Consider the following 26,779-nt stretch of genomic DNA (forward strand, 5'->3'; position numbering starts at 1 on the left):
AAATGAAGTGTGAAGGCTGCTCATAGAGCACCCCACATCTTCCTCACTCCCCTGGGTAGCTGCAGTCTAGAGCTTCAGAGATAAAAAATAATGAAATCCCTGAGGACTGGTCTTTATGAACGTGCCTGTAATACCTCCAGTCCTTTGGTGCCCTGTGTAACTGGGGAGAAAGTCATGTAATGGTGCAGAATAGCTTATGGAACAGGGGTGAGTAAGAGGTGGGGATAATTTAAGTAGTTTTTATCAGCTAGGTTAACTTCTTCAAATATTCCTCTGTTCTGTTTCCTCTGATATTTAATATTTTAGTCCCAAGCAGCACTCCGAGGCTGGTTCGTTATGGTCAGTCGTCTCAAGAGGCAGCAAGGAGACATCCTGCCCGAGCAGCAGTATCTGGTGAACTTTCCAAAGATGCAGACAAATGGAGAGCATTTAGGTGCAACATTCAAGCGAGTGACTTTGGTGGAGGATCTGCACAGCTTTGAGAGTTGCATAGACTTCAAGTAGCCCTTAATTGGCAGTAGAGGTCAAGAGGACGGGATTAAGAGGAGGAAAGGAAGAGAAGAGGAGAAGTGATAACTTAAAGCCTGGTTTCACATTGTGATCATCGGGAAGGATAACAAATTAGGGACGTGTGGGTTTTGTTTGCAGAACCTATATCCCCATTTGGACCAGCATGGCGCATGCACTTGTCTGCACAAACCTTTTACAGTGGCTGCATTCTTTATTTTTAATTACTCATGTATTTCTCCCATCTGTTTTTCATACTCCTTATGCTTGGCTTTGTAGTCTTTAGACTATTCTGATCCTGGGCTCAGTCTCAATCTCCTTAGAATAGATATAGTAATGGACAAGTCATTCAGCCTTTCATCTGCCATTAATGATGAATTACACAGACTGCACTAGTCATCAGCTGCTATAAATTGGCTTAGGAACACTGAAATCAATACACACCGACCGAGAATTGGATTCTGTATATGTATTAGGACCTCATTTGCTTTAGTCTTTTTGGTTGTTTTGAACTCTCAGATGACTGCCAAGTCCTACAGATTTGTTTCTGGTTTATTTCTCACCTTGCTCCCATAATTCTGTGGTTTTGTTACTCATTTCCGATGCAATGCATCATCACCCGCTGTGTCATTTCATTTTCAAATGCCTTTTAGGACATCATTTGTGGTCCAGCTTTCCAGTGCCTACTTTTGCCTTTCAGTTTATTACAAAGGAGGACAGACTCTTTCTGGAGTTTTTGGTCTTAGAGAAGTAAGGGTACCTTTGGACATACTTTTCCCTAGTCACCTGCTTTAAAATGCCCCACTTTGCATTGGTGAAGACTGGAAAGTGATTAAAGGTAAACAGGTTTTTTTTTCTAACTGCTGCCATCATTTTCTGTCCCCCTGACTATGAATTCCAGACAGCTCTCATCACCTAGGAGGGGGATATTTTTCTTTAAAACTATCCTCATGTAAGAGTCATGCTTATATTTTTAAGCTTTTTCTTCCACTTTATAGATTTAGCATATGATTTTTTCTTGCAACTCAGATGAATTCTTAATGAGCTTCCATGTAATTTTTTTCTTCAGTACCAGATTTTTCCTCTGAGATTTCCAGCCAAGGCCACTAACATCTAGATGCTCCTAATAGGTCTAAAACATTGAAAGAATTCCTCTTTGCTTAGCACCACTGAAATGATGCAAAGGACTTTTTCTACAATACTTCTACCACTCACAAATTAAACTTGCTCATTATCTCAAATAATGTCACTCTCTAAAGTTGTAGCATGGAGCTGGTTTCATATCCTTATTTGAATTATTTTAATTATCGTGCTTGAAATCTTGAGTCACATTACCATGTCTTGGTACGATCCCCAATGGGAGGCTGTCAGATTTCATTATATTATGGCGACTCTCATTTGGTGGCTCAAACGTATTTGCTACATGAACCAACCCTTGTGTATTACCCAAGATTAAGTCAAGAGCGTGCCTGCTATTCTCTGAAATGAACTGTTGAAAGGAGAGGTTGACCTAATTAGAAAAGTCTCCCAAAGAGCAGCAGAGAACAAAGCTCCTGTGAAACAAAGGACTCCTGGTTTTCACTGAGATTTAGTTTTGACCTCTAATGCTCGTTCTGTAGTTGTCTGCATCATAACTGGCTTTAGGATAGAAAGCTGAATCAGTTAAAATAACTGGAGGGGGTGAAGAGTGGCTTGTGGGGGTGGCAGCTCCCAGCATGGCACGTTTAAATCTCGGCACCATTCCTTAGGGCAGGAGTTCAGGAGGAAAACCCGCAAAGTAGAGCAGAGAGACTGGACAGGGAAAGTCTTCTGCTGCGTTGGGTGAGAATTTTCCTTATTGAGGAGTCTGCCTGAAATAAGGATAAGCGTTGAATTTTCTTTGCTCCTAAGAGTTTCCTTTCTTTCTACGTAGCTTACATTTGTATGTTGTGGAGCCCACCTTACCTTTCATGGGTTTTCTTGCTTTACAGGTTGCTTTCAGTTGTTTTGTCTGAAGTTTTTTGTTTTCATGTGGGTAATCAGTAAAACACTCAGTCCTGCAAAAAAGCAAATGGATCTCTGTGATTTTATAGAGCTCCTTTAAAGGGTATCATAAGACTCTCTTCAAAATTATGAGTTGGACGCTGTTAGAATAGTAAATATGTAAATTCATGAGTAACTTGCAAATGTCCTTGAATCACTGAACCCATTGCAGTTGCACAGGGTGTCTCAGTTCGATGGAATTGTTCAAGTTCTTCCTCCAGATGACAGAATTGACTTCCATTTTCCTACATTTAAATGCTTTCCCTTTCCTATCTCTTTAGATACAGATAATAAACAAGCTTAAAGTATTACAGGGGCAGGAGATATAATCATACCAACTCTATGTTGAACTTACCATTTTGATATGATTTTTCTTTAATTTATCCTTTCAGACCTTTCTCTGGCCCCTGTCCCCATCCAAAGGAGATGTATAAAGTTGTTACCTGTCTTTGAGTAATCTTAGTTTTTTTTTATCTGATTACATGGGAAAAAGTATTAACCAGGTTCCAGGAGACCTCTGCTGGTAACAGCTTCCTGCAGAGCTGCTCAGGTTTTCTGTCAAACTAGGGCAAGTGACCATTAGAAACCTGCAGTCACTCTCTTCTATTGGACTTTCTGAAAAGTATTATGGATACATCTAGACTGATGGGGTTTGTGAAGGTAACATATGAAAGTCACAGGTTTTACGTGGTCTCCAAAAACACGTGGCAATTTTAGCAGAACTTCATTTGTTTGTGGAGTCTGGCTGAACTTAAGCTGTATTTAAAGAAGAAAAAAAAAACCTACAAACAACAAACTGTGATAAAAATCTGTGAAACACAGCTAAAAATAAGTGTCTGAAAACTGCCAGTGCCAGTTTTCACCAAATTCTACCAAAGTGTGTCTCCCATACTTGCTTTTGGATTTTCTAGCTTTGTTCAATGTCATTAATACAGTGATTGAGTCCGAAGATTTTTCATACACATGGAAGATCTTCCTTTAGCAGTACTTGTAGCGATGGCCCTCATCTAAGAAAAGACAGAGAATTTGGACCTGAAGTAGTGCCCATAACCATGGAGGCCTAAGTTACTGGAATAACCTTAATTTCAAGGCAGAGGTAGTTCTAAATTACAAGTTTTGAAGTTGGATGCTAAATTTTAGAGCTTTGAAGCCTCAGTCATATACATCCTTAAGAAGATAATGTCTCTTTGAAGGACCAGGGTCTAACAGTGCCATGTATTCCACTGGGGCAGCACGTGAACTGTCGCTTTGGTTTTGTACAATGATCAGGATTCCTGCAGCTACTCTCTTTATTAAGTGTTTTTATTAAAAATAAAATGAACACAAGTTCTGATCTTGCACGTGCCACTTTCAGAAAGCAGAACTGGACTCAGGGATAAAGAAATAATCTTTAGCAATTATTAAGTTCAAGAGGGACAGAGATCTACTGGAGAGAGTCCAACGGAGGGCTACGGGGATGATTAAGGGACTGGAACACCTGCCTTAAAGGTTGAGAGACCTGGGGCTTTTTAGTCTGGAGAAGAGATGACTGAGAGGGGATGTGATTAATCTGTATAAATAGACGAGGGCTGGGTGTCAAGAGGAAAGGGGCAACCTCTTGTCACTTGTGCCCTGCGATAGGACAAGGGACAATGGATGCAAGCTGGAGCACAGGAAGTTCAACCTCAACATGAGGAAGAACTTCTTTACTGTAAGGGTTACAGAGCCGTGGCACAGGCTCCCCAGAGAGGTTGTGGATTCTCCTTCTCTGGAGACTTTCAAGACCCGTCTGGATGCGTTCCTGTGTAACCTGCCCTAGATTGGTCCTGCTCTGGCAGGGGGTTGGACTCGATGATCTCCAGAGGTCCCTTCCAACCCCTCACATTCTATGATTCTATGATTCTATGATTAAGCATGTTATTAAATCCAGCTCTTAAATGTGCTGACAAAGAAAGAAATGGCCATTTGCTTGCGCCTAGAGAGCACGCTGTTGGTTACAGACACGAGGCTTTATTCATTACTTCTGCATTGCAGCTCAGCCCAACTGGATTCAGAAAATCAGCGACGCGCACGCAGCCATGGAGGAAAGCGTCGCCTGGGAGTGCCGGGCGAGCGGGCGGCCGAAGCCCTCGTACCGCTGGCTGAAGGACGGGGAGCCGCTGCTGCCCCAGGTAGGCACCGCCGGAGCTCTTCGCCGGGGAGGAGGGTTGTGGGCTCTGCAAGTGTGTTCATGCTCCGCCAGCTCTCTCATCTCTGCGAGTTTTATTACTCTTGGTATGGAAACAGAAGGGATGGCGGTGGTCAGAAGTCCCCCGCTGTGCGGGCAGTTCCCCGCCACGGCTGGTGGGAGCCTCTGGAATGGCTGTTAGTGACGAGTGGGACAGGCGACAGCTCTGCGTTCAGAGGTCCTCCCTGAAATGAGGGATCCAGGATACAAACCTAAGGGTGGGAGAGATCCTTGTGAAGAAGAGGGAATGGCCAAGTGGGACTCTAGAGTCTGTGGCCAGAAAACGATCACCCTGGATTCTTTCTTTTTTTTGTAGTTTATGATGTTGTGGCTGCCCCCTCCCTGGCAGTGTTCAACGCCAGGTTGCATGAGGCTTTGAGCAACCTGGTCGAGTGGAAGGTGTCCCTGCCTGTGGCAGGGGGGGTGGAACTAGATGATCTTTAAGGTCCCTTCCAACCCAAACCCTTCTATAATTCCATGTTCAGTTGAACTTAGTGTTGCTGCTGGTCTCCAACAGCGCTCCCATTCCTCCTGCCAAGCTGTGTCCCGGTGCAAGCGACCACGAGCGTGGCCTGCCATTGCCAGGGACACGACGAGCTGCCTAAAGATGGGTGATGCGCAGGAGCCGGGGGAGCACACCCCATCCCACCGCCCTGTCTGCCCAGCCTCTCTTTTTCCCGTTGCTTATTGTGCAAGAACATGGCAGCCCAGATTTGATCAAACCCCAATAAAGATTGCACGACATTAAATTTCCACCCCGCGGCCAAGCAGAAAGCCAATAGCTCTTTATATTACTGTTTTTTTAAATGGTGGAACTCCTGGGGAGGGAGGGAACACTTTGCTGTACTTATTAAAATGGGTAACAGGAGCTCCATGTCCTCAGGCTGACTAATGATACCCTGGTCTTTTGTTCCACATACTGATTTTACTTGCTTCACGCTGGTCACTAGCAGATGGTCTTGTACTTAAATCACGTTAGTTGCTAATATGAAGTAAAGGATCATTAAATTATTAACATCTATATTGTTTTCAGTAAACTGCAGAGGATTTTAAGCATTTCTATCTGTGCTAGCTGAGATGGCAACCCGTCTCACCATCCTTCATTGCCATGTATACTCATTATGCCGTTGTTGCAAAGAATGTGGTTGGCTGTGATATGCCACCATGAAACAAAAGTGTGTTTTTTGATTCAGGTTTATCTACTTGAAAGGGATATTAATCTAAATGGTTTGGGTGTTAAATCAAAGAGAAGTCAAGGGAAAGTGTTCCAATTTAAATTGCATTTACCAACTACTCTATTGGTTTTACCGTTTAGCATCTAACCTGACATAAATTTAGCTGGCAGACAAATAGATGGGAGCATGCAAATTCTTCCCATTACTGCTGCTTTTTTTTTGTGCACCTTGCTATAAAATATGGCCCAACAACTGCTGGGTTTCTGTTCCAAGGAGGGATCTCCTTTTTTACTTTGTTATTTGTTTCACTGTTTCCTACAGGGCAGAGTTCAGCTGGAGCAGGGCTCGCTCACGATAACGAACGTCAGCCTGTCAGATGCTGGCATGTACCAGTGCGTGGCGGAAAACAGACACGGCGTCATCTTTGCCAGTGCAGAACTGAGCGTCATCAGTAAGTGTACTTTCCTGAACGCTGCAACCCTTCCAAAACCAGCACAGCCCTCACCCAAGCTGGTTTTGCCAAGTTTCAGCATCTGAAGCAGAAGGGCTACTGAGCGTCTTTGATAACTTCTTGTTTTTAAGTAAGGCATGAAATGAAAACTTGAGAAAGTGGGTAGATAGAGAACGGATTATTTTACATCATCCCATACACCTACCTTCCTTGTCCCAGTTAGCATCAGGAGAAGCTCCTGTGAATCCAGGTGGTTAAACACCTGATGGGAGGGAGCAAAGCTTACAGAACCAAGCCCAGTGCCAGGACATGAGGCAATGGGCACAAACTAAAACACAGTAAAGGCCACTTAAATGTAAGAGAAACTTTTTTACCATGAGGGTGATTGAACGCTAGAACAGGTTGCCCAGAGAGATTGTGGCATCTCCATCCTGAGGGGATACTCAGCACCCAACTGGACATGGCCCCGAGCAACCTGCTGTAGCTGCCCCTGCTTGAGCAGGGGTGGGATGGGACCATCTCAAGAGGTGTCTGCCAGCCTGGGCTGTCCTGGAGCCTGCACCTCCCTCACAAACCTTGCTGTTGTACAAGGGGCAGGCCTGGGAACCGAGACGTCAGCGTAGATATGGAGTTTCAAAGGGTTAAATAGAATTCATCATTACAAAAGAGCGGCTTAGTTATTTTCAAAGCGAATGTTCAATGGCATCATTCCCCGCTTTATCCTGAAGAACAAAGCATGAGGGCTTTCTGATTATGGCATTTTCAATATCGGTCATTTTTTATCAGCAGTGATAGATGCCTGCATAGAAAAAAAAAAATTCATTTGAAAGATTGTCATTGTTGCTGTTCAAAAAAAAATACAATAATGCTCAATAAATTAGGCTTCACAGTGCTAAGATTGAAGAAATTGATATAAACCCACTGATGCTTTTCCCGTCTATTCAAAACCCTGGTATAAAAATGAGCCTCTGGGAGCAAGGCAGAGCTCAGAAGACAGTGGCTTAGCCCTTGGTGGTGGTGGGTACCTCCAGTGCCTCTCCGTGCCCGGCTTTGGGTTGGGCAGTCTGGCCTCTGTATGTCACGTGAGAAGTACCAGAGCCGTGTGCTGTAACTGTGGTTTAATTTGGCATATTTTAAAGAAAACCAGCGTGTTTTCCTTTTCACTGGAGTTTTCAAAGGAGGTCAATATTTTGAGAAATGTTAGCTTTTACACAGAGCTTTCTGAGTATGAAAATGGTTATTTTAAAAGGTCCTGAAGTTAAGCACTTGAAATGATTAAACACCATTAATAGCAAGGGAGACTTATAGCAAAATTAAGTGAAAAAGAGAAATGGAAAATTACAGACAGAGCTTTTCAGAGTGATTCTTCTCTGTTGTTGTTGCCAATTATATTGCCTGGAGTCTTCAGCTAAAACTGGGATCCTGTTGTGCTGGGCATTGTAAAAATGTGGAGTGAGATGTGTTTTCAGGCTAAATGTTAAAAAAAAAAAAAAGGAAGGGGGCTTAGAGTGAAAAATCAGTAATTAAAATCCTCATTCTACAAACAAGGTGTGAAGAAGTTAAATGCCTTACCCCTGAAGTGGCCCAGGGAAGCTGTGGTGGTGCTGAGAACTGAGCCCAGGGTTTCTACATGTCAGATGACAACATTTTGAACGGCACAGAATAAAACCCCTGTCGTGAAACTCCTCTACCTCACACAGGACCAAGAAGGAAACAGCAAATGACTTGTTAAAAACCCAGTCTAAACTGTTCACTACAGAGACAGAAATAACAGGAATATTCAAAAATCTATTTTGCTCATAAATTTTGGACAGTCTTCTGAGAAATTATTTCCAGAAGTGATAATGTATTAATTATGATAATACGATAAGAATAATAATCCCATCTGGTTCTGAGTGCACTGGTGGGGAGCCGTCCTCGGGATGCCTCCTTTAATTCTGAAATGTTTTACATAGTCGGGTTTCAGATGGCTCTTTTATAGTCTCTATTAACATACATGTTTTCCTCTGTGCTAAAATGAAGTCAGCCCTCTATGATTACCCAGAGAAGACAAGGCAGCTCAGAGATTAGTGAACTCTGATTCATGAACGTGGAAGAGAGATCTATTTGATCATAAAGCCCATCCCATTACCAGTGTAGGGTTATGTTTTATTCAACTCTTTTGCGACAGGAACGATAGCCAAAAGAATTGAGGCAGATGAGATGCCCTAAGAAAAATGAATTTGCTTTCTGTATCACACGGCAGGTTTTGTCTCCGGGCTGCTGCAGGTGAGCTTTAGATCATTTTATTATTGCATCAAGCAGATGCAATGCACAGTGATCTAAACTCTCACCTCCCGGGGTGCAGCAAGGAAGTAAGTCGAGGAAAATGCTGCAGGCTCGGGGGATACGGGGATGGGATGGGAGGCGGAGGGTGCAGGCACACAGCTAGCAAAGGGGATGGAGAGAGTTAGAGGGGACTGGGCAGAGTTTGCTGCCTCTGATCTCTCAGAAAGCAAGCTCCTGTCAGCAAAGCCGTAGTGAGCAGGGCAAGAGCTGTTCATAAACCCCTTAAGCTGCCTCACCTATTTGCTCAGAGCTTTCTATATTGAAAAAATTAATTGTCTTACTTTGATATAAATAACACCTTCTGGTCGTCTTTGGGGAGTTCACTAACAGAGTCAGGCTAGAGGTAGCTGCCTCAAAGCTCTGCCTGTCATCAGGTCCCATCAAATAAATCATTAAAAACCCTTTGAGGCAGGAATCAGAAGCCAAACCATCTCCTCCCTCCCAGGCCTGCCTTACAGGCAGGCTGTCTGCAGAGCTTTGGTGTTTGCTTCACTGAATATCTGCCTGTTTTTCACAAAGCAGAAGAGTGTGCCCTGGAGGGCCTGAGAAAGATGGTTCAAGAGTACCTTGGACCCTGGAGCCTGCTTAAGGCTTGCTTTGTTTTGCTTGGTTCAGGACCTGGCCGTGTCAAGGTCTCCCACCCTTACAGCGTGAAAATAAAATACCATGTTTATGCAACAATTGTGAATATAAAGCATAAAAAACAGTTCATGCAGGCGTAGCTCTTAGGGGTGCTGCCCCGAATAATGTGTGTGACACCGGGTTTGCGCTGTGGGCCGAGGTAGCTGGTGTCTGAGGTCTGTAGCTGAACGTGCATTTCTAAACAAGTCAAGAGCTGAAGCATTCAGGTGTCTGTTTGCCCCATCCATATGTACATATAGTTCATAAAGCCAGACCATTTAGGAATTAGGTGAGAAGCAGCCCTGGAATATTGTAATGTTTAAAAGAGCCTGACTTTGGTTTTTCCAGAGGGAATGCTGATCTATTGTGGGTTTTTTTTTTTCTTTCAGCTGTCGGTCCAGACTTTTCCAAAACACTCTTGAAAAAGTTAACTCTTGTTAAAGTGGGTGGTGAAGTAATAATTGAGTGTAAGCCGAAAGCTGCCCCCAGACCTACCTATTCTTGGAAGAAAGGAAAAGACATCCTGAGAGAAAATGAGAGGTAAGGTTTAAAGTAACCATTTCTTTCATTAGTTTGCTCCTACCCAGGGGCTTTCAGCAACGAAAGCTAAATTTGTCATTAATAGCTGCCCAAAACTGACTTGCAAGTAAGTGTGAAAACAGCTAGTGTTCAATCTCAAGGAGCTGGGGGTGAGATTTCTTTTCCGTTGTGTTCATCCCAGTCTCTGTGTACTATTAAAGCATCCCTGCCAAGAAGCTGATAAAGATACACTCTAAAAAGTAAATATTTTGCCTCTGCATTGCTCTAAATAGCTATTGTTTTTCAAAAAAAAATTCCCAGGAGATAAAACCTTCCACTGCAAATTACGGTGCTCTGGTACATTACTCAATGTCCCGCCAACGGGAATTATTTGGGGTCAGTAATTAATTTGGCAGACCTAGTGCCTGACTTGGAGATGGCTTCTTCAGACTGGCCAAGTAATTTTTTCTTTTTTTATTTTTAAATTCAAAAGGAGAGCATTAGTAGGAGGTAGGAACCTACCTTTCAAATTCACATGCGTGGTTGTTGCCTGCGTAGAGGTGTGGTTGTGTTACCTGCCCCGCTGCTGCAGCGCCTGAGAGCGGGACCAGGAGAGCTGTCCTTGACAGTCCTCCAAAATATGATGCGCCACTTGGATTGATGGGAAGAATCCTGTCCTCCTGCTCCTGCCGAGCACGCTGCGCCAGAACCAGGAGCCTCCCACTGGGCACCAAGCCTTGGGTGGGAAACCAGACGTGAAATGTGCCCATGCAGGTGTGAAATTTTCTGCTACTTCAGCCCGGGGTTTCTCCACCAGCCAGATCATCCAGCAGGGCCTATCTGGCAAAATATCTTAATGAACACCGCTCTGATGACCTGGCAGTTGGACCTGTTTAGTTCTTGTAGGCAGCTGGTTGTGTCTCCCATGGGGACGTGGGTGTTGAATCCTCGCCATCGCCTTCATGAACCACGCCATCCTCGCAGTCTGTACCTGGAGACTGTGAAATGTGCAGTTAGGAAATTATATTGTCTTATATGATCGTGGCATTGTTCATCAGTGGTGTGTGACTTCACAGGGGTAGGAGAGGCCAAGTGCCTGGTCCTCTGCTTAATGTTACTTTATTTCTGGTTTGTTTGGTTGCTGAAACATTATCTTCTCCATGCCATCTCAGGGGACAGCAGCGTTGACTGGCGTCCAGTCCTAGTACCTCCCTACACCCACACTTACGTGTGGGCTTCAACCAAGAACTTTCTTGGCTGTTGAAAAAATCTGTTGAAATATAGGAAGAAAGATGCCAAGAAAAGCTGTTGCTTAAATCTCTTCATCTAGGGCAGAAAACAGAACTTTGAGATAGGCGTGGGAGAGGAGACTTAAATGAAATCTCTGGTTAAACTGCTGTTAAAGAGTCCTTCGAGTTTCAGAGAGGCACCTGAACATCTGGATGCTTCTCCAAACTGAACTTGATCATGTGAAGGTTAATCAGTATAAATGGACCTTCCAGTTCCAGGTGGAGTTAAAAGCAATGTTAATGTGTCAGTCCTTGCTTTGAATTCTGATGTACGGCCTCACAGCTACCATGGCAATCGCTCGAGCGTTCCTCCTGGGGCTCTTGTGACTTTTCAGATGGAGTGTAATGTTAGGGACTCCTTGCTGGAGACAGAAATAGTATGCATCAGATTTTGCTGCCAGGACCCGTGCTCTGGAGGCTACTGCTGTCCAGGAGGCAAAACTAAGTGTGTTGTTCAACCTTTGCCCAGAGGGCAGAGTCTACCGTGGACAAAAGAGCTTTATTGTTTTAGGTTTCATATCTCTGGAGGCTGAGGTGGTGTGTGCTGCACCCCTAATGAATAACCTGCCTGAAGGTATCTCTTGCTGGTGGTTGAGAACTGTGCAATTGTGTTATTAGAAATTCTGCCCTGGGGTACAATTACATTATTGCAGTCATTAAAGGCAGTTCATCTCCATAATAATGGAAATCCTGCCTTGGAGGCTTAACAGAGTCAAACTAATGTTAGTAGCCTGACTCCAGAAGGTAAATTTTATATAGAAGCAACTATAGCACAGATATAGATAGATTGCAAATGCTGCTTGGAAACAAAGACTATTTCTGTATGGGTAAAGATGCAGAGATCATTTTCTGTCCCTGATCTTCCCTTCACCTTTTAGCGCCGATGTCTGTACACTCTGTGGGAAAGGTCTTCTGTCCTGTCAGTGCCACTCGGTACGAACCAGCCTCGTAGGGCCACTGGTAGAGAAAGAGCAGGTGAGTCTGCTGCCTGCCATGGTATCTCCCACCTTCCACACCATCGGGACAGGAGACACAACTAAAATACACCTACCCTCTGGGAAACCCTCGCTCTGGAACGGGGGGTACCTTTTAGGTAGGAATGGTGACCAGAAAGCTGTGCAGGCTGCATCATCAGAGAGACAGCAGGATACAGGTGGTGTTTAGGACCCACTTGCCGCAGCACACTCCTCGGGCAGAAGTCATTTTACCCTTTCAATATGCATTCTTACGTGTACAAACTGGAAGTTTGAGCCATTTGTCGAGATGTGCAGCTGGTAGGGAGTCGTTCCAGAAGCCAACAAGCACTGGGAGTGCAAGGTGGAAGTGGTATCTTCTGGTCATTGCAAAACCGCGATGTGTCTTTGGGACGTGTCAGATCGTTCATCAGAGAGAAAGATTTGAGTTCAGAATGTTCTTCACTTACCATTTGGTTCTCCTATATTCAAATTTGCAGGTATGTTTAACCTCTGATCTCTATATTCTGACTTAACAATAGGAGAAAAGAGATTCTGGAGAGCTGGGACCCCTTTACATAGATTCTCTTTTCTCATGTCCCCACTACATCAGTGGGACTCAGAAGTGATGCTGGACTTAAGCCTGTGAGATCGAGGTGGAGAGTGTTACTGCCCAGCTGCCCGAGGAGGGCTGGCATTCAAAACCAGGCAAAAACTCCTCGAGTGAGGAGTGCACAGACTGTAGAGCCAGGACTTAGTTTTTTCTTTAAATCTCAGTGGCATTTTGGTCTTACAGTCTTACATCTTCACCCCCCTGACTTTATGAAATAACATAGTCAATGTCAAGTGAGTTTTTGCATATAAAATACATGGCATCTGTGGTATCATACACATAGGATACAGGCATCATACAGGCATTATATCCAGAGACATGGTCTTCTGAAATTATTACACCATGCGAAAGACGGGTGATTCAAACTGTGCTATGCTTTGCTCCAAAGCTGTCTCAAAAACCAAGTCAATCATTCCTAGCTATCAGTGGGAGTTACAGAGGTAGAGGGTAATTTTACGTGAGATTTGCCAATATAAACCAGAAATCCATAGTTATCCACAAGTTTGGAAGAACTTCCATTAGTTGATGGCCCCTGTATAACACTGAAGTGAATGAAAGCAAATCCTTCTTGGAGGACTTCCCTTTAAACTGATCTCCTAAAGCCAAGCATCCTCCAGTCCACACTATTTCCCATTTGTGACAATTATTTCCTGGCATTACGTTGTCTGTGTTATTCATTGGCAGGAGTAGGAGGGGCAGTCACAGCAGTCAGATTGTTCTTGCAGGATTTTGTTAATCCTCTCTTGATAATTCAATTACATCTAATGCCACAATGATAGATAAATTTGTTACTGAGACTAGTGCTTTAAAACCTTTATTTTCAGGTGATCTTATCACAGAAACCTTTCAGTTTCTTCATAATTACGGCGCAGCTCCCACAGAGAACTACACTCGGTTGCAAGTGTGAGCGGTTCATCCCACGGTGGTGGAAATCAGGAGTTGCTGTAGTTGCCAGCTCATTTGTTCAGGTTTCCTGGGTGCAGGATGGAGAATCAGGCTGTGTGTGATCAGAGACAAATCCTGGAGCTACGCAGAGCTCTGCCAGCTGGAATTAAAATAAGCCTCTGTCACAGCTGCTCCCACGCTCCAAACTGCTGGAGGAACGTCCTGCAATGGAGCTGGAATTCTCTTTGAACTGTAGATCAGGAAGCATTTTTAAAATACTTTAAACCAGTTAATTCACCACTTAATTTTAAACTGTTAATTTTAAAACAATTAAATCTCCCTTAATTTTCACATGGTTTTCTGTAGCCCACGAAAAAACAACATTGGAGCCCAACAAATCTGTAGGTGCCACCACGTAGGTGCGCAGTGTCCGAGGGCTTGGCCGTGGGAACGCTGGGGTTTAATGGTAGAGCTGAGACTGGTCCTGTGATCTGCGTCGCCAAACTGGGGCGTTTTGTCATTCGACTGCACGGATTGAAGTGTCTCGATATCTGACAACGAAAGGCTGTTTTGTTAGAGTATCTTAAGAGAATCTCACATGGAATTGGTCAAGGGACATGTTTTGCTGTTGGTGTGGAATGATTTTGCTGGAGTAGCGCGGGAGGCGTTGTTAGGCGCTGCCTTGTAAGGTGAGATTTGCATCGCTTTCCTTACAAGTCTCTCCTCTTTTCTCAGGTGCTTGTTTTGAACTTACAGAAATGACTTTAATTTATATGCAATAATAGTAATAATTACATTTATTTATTTATGACAGTGTGTTTTGTTTAAGTTTGAGGAACACAGGAGGTTCCACATAAATATGAGGAAAAACTTCTTTATGGTGAGGGTGACCGAACACTGGAACAGGCTGCCCAGAGAGGGTGTGGAGTCTCCTTCTCTGGAGACATTCAAAACCCGCCTGGACGCGTTCCTGTGTGACATGATCTAGGTGATCCTGCTCCGGCAGGGGATTGGACTAGATGATCTTTCGAGGTCCCTTCCAATCCCCAACATTCTGTGATTAATCTGTCAGTGAGACACACAGTCGTTTCCCAGAAGGTGAAGCCGTAGCGTTGTGTGGTTCAAGAGCAGGTGAGGGAGATGTCGTGTTTCAGGCTCTTGGCCTACCATGGCTTCCTGCTGTGCTCCTTCTCCCTTGCTCCCAGCTGTAGACTGTGTGCAGAAGAACCAAGATAGCTTTTATTTAGGGAAATACTATATTTCTGCCAGTCTTGTGGTTTGGTACCAGCCACCCGCCGATGTGTTCATTAGCCAAAGCACGGGGACAGGCTGTGGGTGAAGCATCTCAGTCTGGGCGAGTGCTGGCTCCGGTGGCCGCCCCGTGTTGGCGAGCCCTGCTCTGGGGAGTGAGGAGGGGAGCGGGGCTGACAGGGTTGTCAGCTAGACAAGAGCTTGCACGCGTCAAAACCTTATGTGTATTCCTTTGAAATAATTAATGTTTAAAATATGTACGCAGTGATCTTCATTCCTAATGTTCTCCTAAAGCTCTTGGAAGTCACATTTACCTTTCCACCAGACGTGTGCTCAGTCCAGGACAGAAAAATAATTGTAATTTTAAGCCCCAAAACAAATTGTTCTTCTCCTGTTCTTGTTCATGTAAAGCCCTTACATCATTAGAGCTGTTTCTTTTCTGTGAATATACAGTGCGTGCATTGTTCATACAGTTTTAATTGTAAGGAAAGAAATTCATAAAAAACAAATGATGTTCTGTGCTGGTAGCAAAGAATACGAAAGTATCCAATTAAACAGCCACTCACTATGACTTGTGTAATAGCAACATCTGTTATCTTAATTAAACAAGTTTCTGTATAAAGGGACCCTCATAGTGCACTTTGTTAGAGCAGGATCTGACCTAGATACTCCAGGCATGCTCACTATCTTCATGGAGATTTTCCCAGTTGGTCCCATTATCCTGTAGCCTTGACAAGCTCCGTGATATATGGGCCCACTCATGCACACACAAAGCCATGCTGCTTAACGCAGGAAGGTTTTTATTTTTTTTAGCTGAAAAGCAATAAAAGTGCAGAAAAGCAGCATATAGTGACATTTACCCATGGAGCTCAGTCGCAGAAGTATTTGGAAGTGTAAAGAGCGCCCGGCTAGCTTGGACCTTGTCAAATAACGTTCAGGAGAGAGAACTGTGCTTCCAGAAAGTGCTCACGATTCGTTTTCAAAACTGGCTTAAGTGCCTCAGGATTTAAGTAATTTAGGTCCAGATTTTTCCAGGTATTTCATTGCTACTGTCCACCGTAGCCTAGGGTCAGAGACGACCTAGAAGGGTAAGTTCAGTTGTGAAAGTCCTGGTGCCCTGGTAACTTCTGAAAAGAAGACGAGGACTTAAGAGTGGGAAGGAGCAGTGGGTGTCCGATGAGGACTCGGGGTTTGTACCCATCTGCAAAGAAAAACCCAAACGGAGCCGCCCCGAAATCCCAGCCTTGTTGGAAGGAGAAATCAGACAAGAAAACAAAGGGTTTTTTTTATTCTTTCAGTGTGTCTTGAGTTTAAAAACTTGTATACATTCCAATTTTGTATTTGTTGCCTCAGACTTCCTAATTAGTGGTTAATTACTTTAAACAGCCAGAAAGAAAATGGCAATAGGACAGACAGCACATCTTTCCCAGTCTGGTGCCAGAGTACAAACCATGGGAATATTTTTATACTGATTACTTGAGAGAAGAATTGCCAGCAGTGGCTTTTGGACACACAGTCTAGTGACACTTCAGCAGAAAATAAAACCTCAGAGGATGCTTCCTATCATTGTTTTGCATTAATTGTGTTGACTATCTTTTTTTTTTTAAATAAAGCACCTGTGCAATTTCTTTAAGGCAGACAGGTAACCAAACCATCAATAACTTGTCAGGTTTTCATTACATCCTGCCCAGACAAAATGAAAAACGACACCCTGCAAATAGCTTTTTGAAGTTTGAATCGACAATGCAGCATTCATCTTCGTTTTCAAAGACAATGGCAGAAGATGGCTCTACTTCATTGGAACATCTGAAATAACTGGCGTGTCAACTTACTTTAACCAATTTTCTGTAAAAAGAGAACTAAAATGAACCAGGAAACCACTTGATTCAGTGGTCAGAGGTCTTGGAAAGCAGTTGTCCTAGGCTTGATAGTGTCATGTTCATGGACTGTTTCCCAGCAGAAGCTGGTTTCAGCTCTGTGTTGTTCTGGAGGAGCACAGTATGTTTCAACCTAAGCTCGTGGTGGTTGGGGCTCTGTCGACTCAACACTAAACACTTGTAGTTTAGTCTGTGCTAACACTAAAACCCACTGATTTGTGTGACCTGAAATCCATTGGTGAAAACCAGTCAGTTTTGCTGTAGTTCTCTGTAGGAGCAGGGCACTAACTTTTCCTCACTTCTTAAGGACAGTTACATGGGCCTGTTTTCTTAGTGTGTAGCTGGCAAAGAGAATAAATCCTGTTGCTTTTGTAGTTTGAGATGCCTGTCGTATGCTTGCATGCATAACCTTGTCAGTGATCTCTCCACAAAGCTTAGCTGTCCGTCTGGTTTGCTTTAGCAGCTTTCTGGTGATTGAACCTTGCTTCAGCGTTCAGAGTAAGTTGGTGGCTCCAGTTCATTCTTGCATTGTCTTTTCCTTCTGTTCTTGAGTGCATGGAGTCACCATCTCTGGATGTGTTTAAGAAAAGCCTGGACATGGCACTTAGTGCCATGGTCTAGTTGCCGTGGTGGTGTCAGGGCAATGGTTGGACTCGATGATCCCAGAGGGCTCTTCCAACCTGATTAAAGCAAATTGCTGTCGAGCATACCTGCGATGCCGATGAATGTAATCCCAACCTACGCCAAGTTTCAGCTGGTGTTTCGGAAATGAGCCTCCTTCTCACACCTTGACACGGTCTCCTGTAACATCAGCAGTCTGTTCCTGTTTTCCCAGCAGGTTATTTTCAGCGTGGTGTTACTGCAGTGTGCGGTGATGCTGCTGGAACGAGCTTGCGGCCGCAGCCCAGCAGTAGTTTGACCAAGCTCACGGTGCTGCTGTGACCCAAGGTATTTAGAGAAGTCAACAGGCTTTTACCTTGGGGCTTGTGTATTAATTTTAAAAGTAGAGCCCTGCTTGCAGAGGCAGATAAAAGGAGAGGGTGAAGCATCCAGAGAGGCCCCATCTCAGAGGCATCAGACCTTCAGAGCACGGTAAGACGTGTCCCGTGCTTACACATCCTTAACAGCTGTTAAACAGCTGCTGCTTTTCCTGTTGGAGGTGTCTCATCTTTATGATTATTAAATTCATCTCTCGGTACTGTGCATACATCTATGAATTATTTCTCCCTCTGTAAAGACGCTCCAGGGGAGAGCAGGTTCCTCCCCGCAGTGCCGTTGTGTCGGAGGCGGCAGGATCCGGCTCCCCGCAGCGAGGCAGGTTCCTCTCCGTTGTGAGCACACGCTGCAGCCAACGCTTTCAAAAGTGAATGCCTGTAATTAGTCTTCTAAATGCAATTCAAAATTGATGTGTGGTTCATACTTGTCCTCCAGTTGAAGAAAATAGTAATAATTATTTTAGTAAGTCTGTAGCATTTCAAAGGAAAAACTTATCAAATGTTTCTTCTCTTGGATATTTTCAAGATTTAGTGCAAGAAGGTAACGATTTAACAGTTAGAGCCACACTCTTAAGAAACGCATGTTTGAAATCCAAGGAAATGATTATATGTCTACAGGGAAAAAGGATTCCTAATGAGCTTTTTAGACAACCTACCAGACTTGGTGATATTTTTGATGATTATTTAGCCATCATTTTTAAGTGATGTAAATGTGTCTTTAGATCTTGCAAATCTATGTTAATGTCAATTACAAGTGGAGTGGGTAATTTATCTTTGTACTGTGGACATGTTTTCTTGAAACTAGAGGAAAAGATGTGTTATCTTTGAAAGACTCTGCCTTTGGGCTTCTATTCGGGTGGCATCAGCTGGAACAAATAAGCTGAGAATGCATTTACTGCTTCTGCTCTAATCTCACGAACGCTTCCAGGAGTGGTTTGTGTCAGCAGCTGATGCACAGAAAATCTTGCACAGATTTTTTTTTTTTTTCCTCATAAGAGAATAATTTTTACGAGCTTCAGTGGAGTTCCCTTTAATGCTCATGTTCTCCAAACCCCTGGTGCGTTTGCTGTAGGTAGAGGTGATGGCTCATCCTCGTCGGGGAAGGAATTGTTGGCGAGGGTGGCTGGAGGCTGCGCTTCCAAATGCAATTCCTCCAATTTCCACTTCATAGACTGGGAGAAGTCACTTCATCTCCGTGCCTCTGGCTGTAGTCACTGCGCTGGAAGAATGCGCACAGCAAACATTTCACCGAACATTAGGTAGACTGAATGCAGTCGTGGCTTCACGGCACCTGCTGCTTTCTTTCTACGCAGGGTTCACCTCGCTTCCAAGCGCGAGAGAATGCTTTGTGGGGAGCAGCGTGTCTCTGCCTGGGTAATTGTGCACAAAGGGATGTTGTGGCCTTTCACGGGGTGGTTTGTTAGTGTGTTTTGCCCCACCACTGCTACCAGCCAGAGCCACTCCAGGCGAGAAGTCCTGGGGCTGCCAGTGGGGGTGTGGAGCATCCCCATCCTTCACGGTGCCGTTGCGGCTTTCATCGTTCATGGCAAACAGCCAGCTTAGTGTGTAAAAATAAGTTGAAGAGCTATGTCAAAAGGGAAGTTTCCCATGGGGGATGGTCTCCATTTCCCACCAAAATCGATGGAAAATTGGCTCTTTGCACCACTGGACCCTTCTAGGCTTGCAAAATCTTCCCATATAGCTGAAATTATCGTTGCCTCATGTCTAAGGAATGAAAGCTGTAAAAATGAGCTTTCATTTGCTTTACTCAGACCCGCTTCCTCAAATATTTATTTTCATGACATGGTCTTTCTTACTGTATTTATTTTAATTTTGTGTGTAGTGAAGAAAGAGTGGAAAGGGAGAGAAGGGAAAAGGTTTCTATTATTTGAAATTCACCCCAGCCTACTCATTTCCTTCAGGGTTCCTAGCAGTGTTTGTGTTTGGTTTTCATTTGTTTCTCCCCATAATCAGCATCCCTTAAGAAAGATATTTTGTGGAGAACTGTTCTTCTTAGATAACCTAGGGATATTTTTATATTTGAATTATGACTCTAGGCATCTTTAAACCATTTACATGTAGTCTCTAATAGCTGTAAATGCTCCCTTCTTTCCCTCCTGCCACCCTACTCCTCTGGGATGAGGTTTTGACACTTCCAGACTTGTCTTAAAAATTTATGGACAAAAGGGAGGATGATGACAGAACACAGCTTTTGTGTTTATAGATATTAATATAGGCTGGATACAGTATTATTTATTGGGACTACTGCGTCATTGCAGATAAACAATTTGTTGAAAAACAAAATTGTGGGAGAACTTAAGACGCCAGACCCATGACTGCTTTAAGCTGATATTGAATTCAGTGGAGTTATGGTGTTTGATGTTGCCAAAGGGGTTCCTACTGTTTTCTCAAAAATATTTATCTGAGCAAAATAGGTTCTATTTTTTCTCTCCCTCTAGAATAATACTTACAGTTTTTATTATAATCTGAAAGAATTGCAATTTATGCTCTCCTCACCTTTAATTCTTTGTACATAGCAAGCCTGTAAATGAAAAGCCTAAAATGAAAACGTGTTTACACACAACAGTTCACTTCCCTGGAAGAAGAGTTCTTAGTATTTTCTGAGAGATCAATATTGAGAAATAAGTAAGAAATAAAAGCGTAGTACTCCATATTTTTTGATGCAGCAAGGTACGAGCAGCTATTACCTAGGAAGACATTCCAAAAGATTTGTTTTAATTCTTTGTGCTTTCCTGTTGTAGCACCAGAGCAGAGAAAATGCCAGACGAACCCCAGTTCTGTGCACTGTAGATGTGTGGCCAATTCACAGTTGCCATAATTTAGCAGGGAACCTCCTGGTGTTCTTCGTGACTCCGATGTCCTAGCAAAAATGGTGCCACGGTGATGTTCCTCAGTGCCTTCTCCAGACAGTGTGTTTCCTTTGACAAAATACATGTATTTTGCAGATGGAGAAGCACTCCCATGACAGAGACCCCGGCAGCCCCACGTAGTTGTGCCACACACGACCTCAGCAGTTCAAACACTTCATCCTCAGGCTCTTTAGCTCCATTTAAAATGTATCTCCAGTGGGAAATGTTCTGCTAAACTCAATGCAACAGGATTTTACCTCGGTTTATTTTGAGCAAATATAGTTCTTACCTGAAAATTAATTATAGGGAGTTTGCTGTTAAGAGACCTGTCAGTTGTCATGGATAAGGAAGGCCTTATCTAATGCCTGCTTTCACCGAGAGGAAGACATGCACTAAATTAAATGGGCTTTGACTGAGGCTCTAAATTAGCTCAGGCTTTTCTGTGAACCATGAAAAGACAAGTAGTTATAGACAAATAAGTACTGAAGCAGCTGTAGGTGATTATCTAAATCAAAACTAACAGGTCCTGGACAAGAAGTTGCAGATGCGTAGAAGACTGCCTGAGCAGTGTGAGTGTCCACATCAGTTGTGAGTTTAGATGGATGATCAGATGGAAACCACTGTAACGCCAATCCCAACAGACAGTATCATCCTGCTTTTCATTCAGACTTATCCTAATGGCTGTTAGACACTGACCCAACTTGTCCCGTCCTTGCTCATGTTGCTGTCCTGACCACAGCCCTCAGGATGCATTGATGTCCCATGGTGGTGGCAGTGTGGGCACCGTCCCTTTCTCATCCATTCTCAGGAAAGCCTGGAGTAACGGGACGTGGGCGAAGCCTGGAAAGCCCTGTCTGCTTACGGGGGGATGCTGAGCAGTTTTGGCCAGTATTGATGTAGGATGGGAAGTCTCAGAGCGTGTGACAAGGTGCTGGGTTGGGGCTAGGATCAGGTCCACACCAGGGACCATCAAGGGTGTTGAGTAGAGCCCTGAGAAGTTGGCTTTGACGTCGGTGTATACTTTAGTGGGGATTAATGTTATGAAGCAGAAAGCTCTCACCTTGCTGTTATTTATTTACGCAATGTGAAGGTTGTAGTTGCACACAGAGACAGCATCCCAGGGCCACAGAAATGATTAGCTGTGGACCATACTCTGAGCCAGCCCATTCTTCAAGTGACGAGCAGGTACTCGTGAGCGGTGTCCCTGATTTCGGGGAGGGCTGTGCTCTGAGCAGTAAATCCTCAGTCTCAGCCAAACCTGTGAGTATTTCTAAATTTCACTGTGTTTTCCTGAAATAGCCTAATGGCCAATACCTCTTTTATGAGATAATTTTAATAATCCCAGCCTGTGCCTCATTGCATGGGAAGTGTTATTAAAAAGGTAATAAACTGCTACAAAGACACGCAATAGAAATAGAAATAATTTGATAAATAATGCAATTGCCCGGAATAATTTACATTTGCAATAGAGTTGTGGCATGAAGCAAAGTTGCTGTTAGGCTAAAAATTGCTCTAGATATTCCTGCCTGTCAACGATGGGAAAAGGCTGAGCAAATACACCGCTGAGATTGCAGTCTGGTTTGTCTGGTGCTTTTGCTTTCTTCCTGTTTCCAGTCCCCCCCGCCCAAGCAGGGGACGGACAATAGCCCATTCATCATGTCAGCTGAAATACACTGTTTTTCACAGGTACCTTTAACCTAAATCCTCTCTCAGAAGACGGATTCTCTCTTAGAAGAACTCTGGCACCACAGTCTCTTTTCAATCGCCACGTCAACCACTGCCACAAAGGCTGTACATGAAGGGATCAATGGTAGTTTTATCTCAAATTGCACTCAGTGTGTGTTTCTTCCAACTGACATTCATTTAAATGCTTCCTCTAAGACATCTTTTCTCCTTGTAATAGCAAAAGGATCAGACATCCTAAGCATTGTTTCCTGGGTGAGAAAAAAATTAAAATACTCACTTGGCTAAGCATGAAATATTTCGGATGCGTGTGTTTAATCAACAGTGAAACCGAGTGTAGTTACGCTTGTATTTCATAAATTAAAATGCTAAAATTATCAGATAAGAAACAACATACCTTATTTCATTGCAGCGGTGCTAATAAAACCATTTGAGAGGAAAAAAAAAAACAAGTCACTTTGTAATTACGAGCACTTTGCTCCAAAGAAATGTTGGAGCTCTCACCTGCAGCCCTGTAGCCGCGCTGCCCGCCTGCGTGCCGCGTCCCTCGGGAAGGCGACCCTTGCCGTGGCGCACGCCGCCTGCCATATGCACTGCGTTTGTAGCCCATTCGTGTTCCACGTGTTTCCATTGGCTGAACAGAAAAACAGAGGGCAAGCTGAGAAGAATATATTGAGGGATACCTGCGGTATCATCTGTCTGGTGCGGATCTTCTGCCGGCGGTGTGTGTACTTTGAGAGTTAGGAAATAATTCACAGTGAAAAGGTTGGTGTGTGGACCTGGGACTCATCCCTGCAGGGGCTTTCACCGGGTGACTGCAAGGTGTGGGTGAGGTGGGACAACCCCTGGCTCTGCAGTGCTGATGTGTTTGGTTCCTGAACCTGCATGGATTTTCTTTTAATTAAACAACAGAGCAAGATGTTGCAGTAGGTGCTGTAAGTCTGTGCTTTCTAAGCAAACATTCTGTCAAAGCACGGGGTCAGGCCTGAGCAGCAGGGCGTAGGCATGCTTTGGGAGATGCAAGTGATGCAGGCAGACACCCAAAGGTCAGATCTCCTCGGAGCTGGGCTGGAGGTAGTTACTGATACTCGGTTTCATGATGTGCTCTGGGAGTTTTGCAGTTTTTGGTCATCGTTTATATTCCAAATAAGGGCTTGATCTCCTTTTCACAAAGTCGATGATAAAACTCTCACTGATCTCAACAGGACGTATTCTATGTCTAAATGCAGATGTTACTGACTGAGCAGGATTTACCTGCTCCTGGGAGTCCAGCCCAGCCGTGGGGAACGCTGCGGTGAGCTACATGAATCAGATCTATTGTGCTTGATTTGGGGTTGGAGGTAACATAACCTGCTGGTGGGCAACTTAACAGATACGGCAGATGTATCATGAGCTGCAAAGTAAGCGCTGATAGGTCAGACCGAATGATTATGCACTGCTGGTTTTCCTCATACTGGTCCAGGTCTGCCTGACCTCTTCCATTCATCTCCAGCTGCTGCTGGAGGTACTGGGCAAGTTAGTACTGCTGTATTGATCCAGGCTGTGCTGATGTGGCCACGATGCCAAGGTAGGTCCTTTCTAGGTAGCTTGGGTGTCCTTGAATAACACCACTCTGTGCAGCTGTAGCACACACTTGGGTATTTGTCACCCATAAAGACGTGTCTTTCTCCGTTATGTATTTTTCAAGGTTCACACCAACCAAACAGACAAGTGCCTTAAGACCCTTCCATTCCTGCAGAGCTGAGTCGTTGAGCATGCAGCATCAACGAGAAGCTGCTGTGGAAACTGTGCCTGTCTCTTGAAAAAGGCTTCTTTAGGGTAATGCAAAGTGTTCCCCTTGCAACTTTTTACATTTGCTGAGGCAGTGGCAAAAAAACAATGGGCAAGGAAGGCTAGGGAGGAATGTTTTCAGCATTTTTAAAGGTCCTTTGTCCCCAGAAGAGTTTTGATCAGAACACTGACAAGGTCAGCTCTTCCTGGGGTAGAACCCAAAGCTTCAGTTTAGGAAACAAACAATCCTTTTATCTCCTAATTTCGGATGTGTTTCTGCTCTCTGTGGACCTGAAATCTCCAGTTGACAACACAAACCAAGAGATTCTCTCTTATGTTTAAAATCGATGACCTTTCTTTATATAAGGATGCTAAACTATCTTCTATCATCTTTTTTTTTTCCAAATTGATATTTTTATCTTCTTCGGTTTTCCTCTGATATTAGCAGTGACCATGAGCCAGGGTATTAGTAGAGCAGTCGCATTAACCTGTGCAAGAGGAGATTGACATTTTCGGTTGTTGTTACTGTTGTGGGTAGTAGTGTCCAGGAGCCCAGAACATTTGATAACGAGATGGTAGCTCATTTTTTGAGTTTGTAGTGGTTTGAAGAGGTGCATACTCAGCAACCAGCACTTTGTTCTGAAGTAATACGTGTGCTTATTGGAAATGTGGTTTATTTTTATGTCTTCCTAGGCATCTTATTAGAAAACATTTTAGGGGTGTCTTTCAGAAGAGGAAGAAAGCATACTGAACAGTGCTGCTTTTAATTTGAACTTTGTGTCTTGAAAGAACTTTTTCAACCAAGCTGCTAAACGTGGTTGATGAAGGGATGTTTGCTTTCGAGCCAATTAGCAGTTTGAGAACCCTTAGTGGCCCAAAACGAGCCTCTCTTCTCGTTTTAATGCAGATATGTCTGCAAAGAACATTTGTGAGTTAGCAAAATCAGTGGAAGTCCTTCCTACTTTCTCAACTAACTGTAACTAATTTCAAAGTGTTAAAATAATTACTTGTTAACTTCTAACACGTTGGATTCAAATTAGAGGACAAAACATTCCATGTAGAAAAGCATCTTCAGCAAAAAGAGCCACATAACCATAAGACCTCCTGATCAATGAGTCACACTAAGGTTTTAATGGTCTGATTTATTTAAAAAAATCAGTTAACTGGCACAATTATTGGTCAGCTTTAACGCTGGTCGTTTACAGGAGTGTGCAGGGAATGACTTAGTCACCAGGTGAGAATTAAACATGCCCAGAGACTCTCCGGGGAATGGGTTTGGAGAACTCAATGCAAGTCTTGCCTGAACTCTTTGCAGCCCTAACTCCCTGAGACGTGCCAGAGCCGATGGTGCATTGACTGTCCTCATCCAAAGGTCATCTCTGGAGTGATCCAGTCCACGTTAACTACAACCTAATTTTACACTGGGAATAAAGATGACTTAGAAGAAAACCAATAGCATGAGGAAAAGACCGAAGAGGCATTAGAATTTGAAATTAAAGCTGGCTTCATCAACAGATATAATTAAAATGATCCATGGAAGAGATTATCCAGTAAACAGGTTTCAACCATATGGCTAAAAATAAAAAATAAATAAAAATGAAATCTCAACTGTACAGAAATAGTCTAAAACATCGCTTTTTTTCTGGATTTCTTGGGATGGAGTGAGTGCAGAGCCTGGCAGAGGCACTGCCGGAGCCCAGTGGTCCTTCTTGAGCTGGAGCGTATTGCTGAGCTTGTTCTGTCGTTTATATTGATTTGAATTTTAATGCATGCCAAGGGCACCTTCAGCTTTCAGAAAGGCACTGTTCTTTCCAAAGACCTGAAATTGATAACAGCAGTAAATAATTCCTGGGGAGCTCCTGGTGCTGCCGCTGCCCAGGTTCCTGCACTGGAAGCCGGTGTGGCAAGTCCTGTGCTCCGGTGCACGTTTGATGCAATACGTGCATTGATTTGTGCCAACGTGGTGGTGAAGATAAGAAACAAGTAGCTATGTGCTGCTCTGTTCCAGTTATTGAGCTGGAGCAACTGCTGCAGAAGCAAATATATGGCACTGGACTCCTGCAAAAATAAATTACGATAGTGAATGTTACTGACTGCAACAATTTGGAAACCTATCAGCCAGCTGAGAAAGTTCTATTAATACCACTGCTGTTGATGTGTGAAACACAACCTCTGACCCTGGCCGCTGCCAGCTGGCCTGCACGATGCTGTGCTGCTGCAGGAGCAGGTCAGGGAGACGCTAGCCAGGACCAGGGGTTTGGTGGCTGCTGTTGGAGCGTCTTGTACCATCTTCTGAGAAGAGTCGGCCTCTTCTCCCGGGCAGCTAGCGATAGGACAAGAGGACACAGCCTCAAGCTTCGCCAGGGGAGGTTCAGGTTAGACATTAGGAAGAATTTCTTTTCAGAAAGGGTCATTAGCCAGTGGAAGGGGCTGCCCAGGGAGGTGGTGGAGTCACCATCTCTGGAGGGGTTTAAGAAAAGCCTGGACATGGCACTTAGTGCCCTGGTCTAGTTGCCATGGTGGTGTCAGTGCAATGGTTGGACTCGATGATCCCAGAGGTCTCTTCCAACCTGATTGATTCTGTGGTTCTGTGATCTTCCTCCCCCACACTCGGTACCGTCGTTGGAAAGACACTCAAACTGTCACATTTTTCAGAGTGGCCTGAGTAGGCGGTATGTGCCCATCAAGAGAGCACAGCATGACAGAGGGCACCCGCACCGCTCCCTTCGGTGAGGTGATGTCCCCTGAGTCTCTCTGGAGACCA

At 44.0% G+C, this 26,779-nt stretch overlaps 1 protein-coding gene across 1 annotated transcript in view; it reads left to right on the forward strand.

Moving 5' to 3' along the window:
• LOC137668280 (contactin-4) overlaps positions 1-26,779 on the forward strand; it is a 148,884-nt gene that overhangs the window by 83,310 nt on the left and 38,795 nt on the right. The window contains exons 8-10 of the mRNA XM_068409683.1: positions 4,543-4,679; positions 6,232-6,361; positions 9,700-9,850. Coding sequence (XP_068265784.1) covers positions 4,543-4,679; positions 6,232-6,361; positions 9,700-9,850 — 418 coding nt within the window. The remainder of the gene's footprint in view (positions 1-4,542; positions 4,680-6,231; positions 6,362-9,699; positions 9,851-26,779) is intronic.

This window comes from Nyctibius grandis, chromosome 10 (genome assembly GCF_013368605.1).
Source record: "Nyctibius grandis isolate bNycGra1 chromosome 10, bNycGra1.pri, whole genome shotgun sequence".
In the NCBI taxonomy this organism is placed as follows: Eukaryota; Metazoa; Chordata; class Aves; order Nyctibiiformes; family Nyctibiidae; genus Nyctibius; species Nyctibius grandis.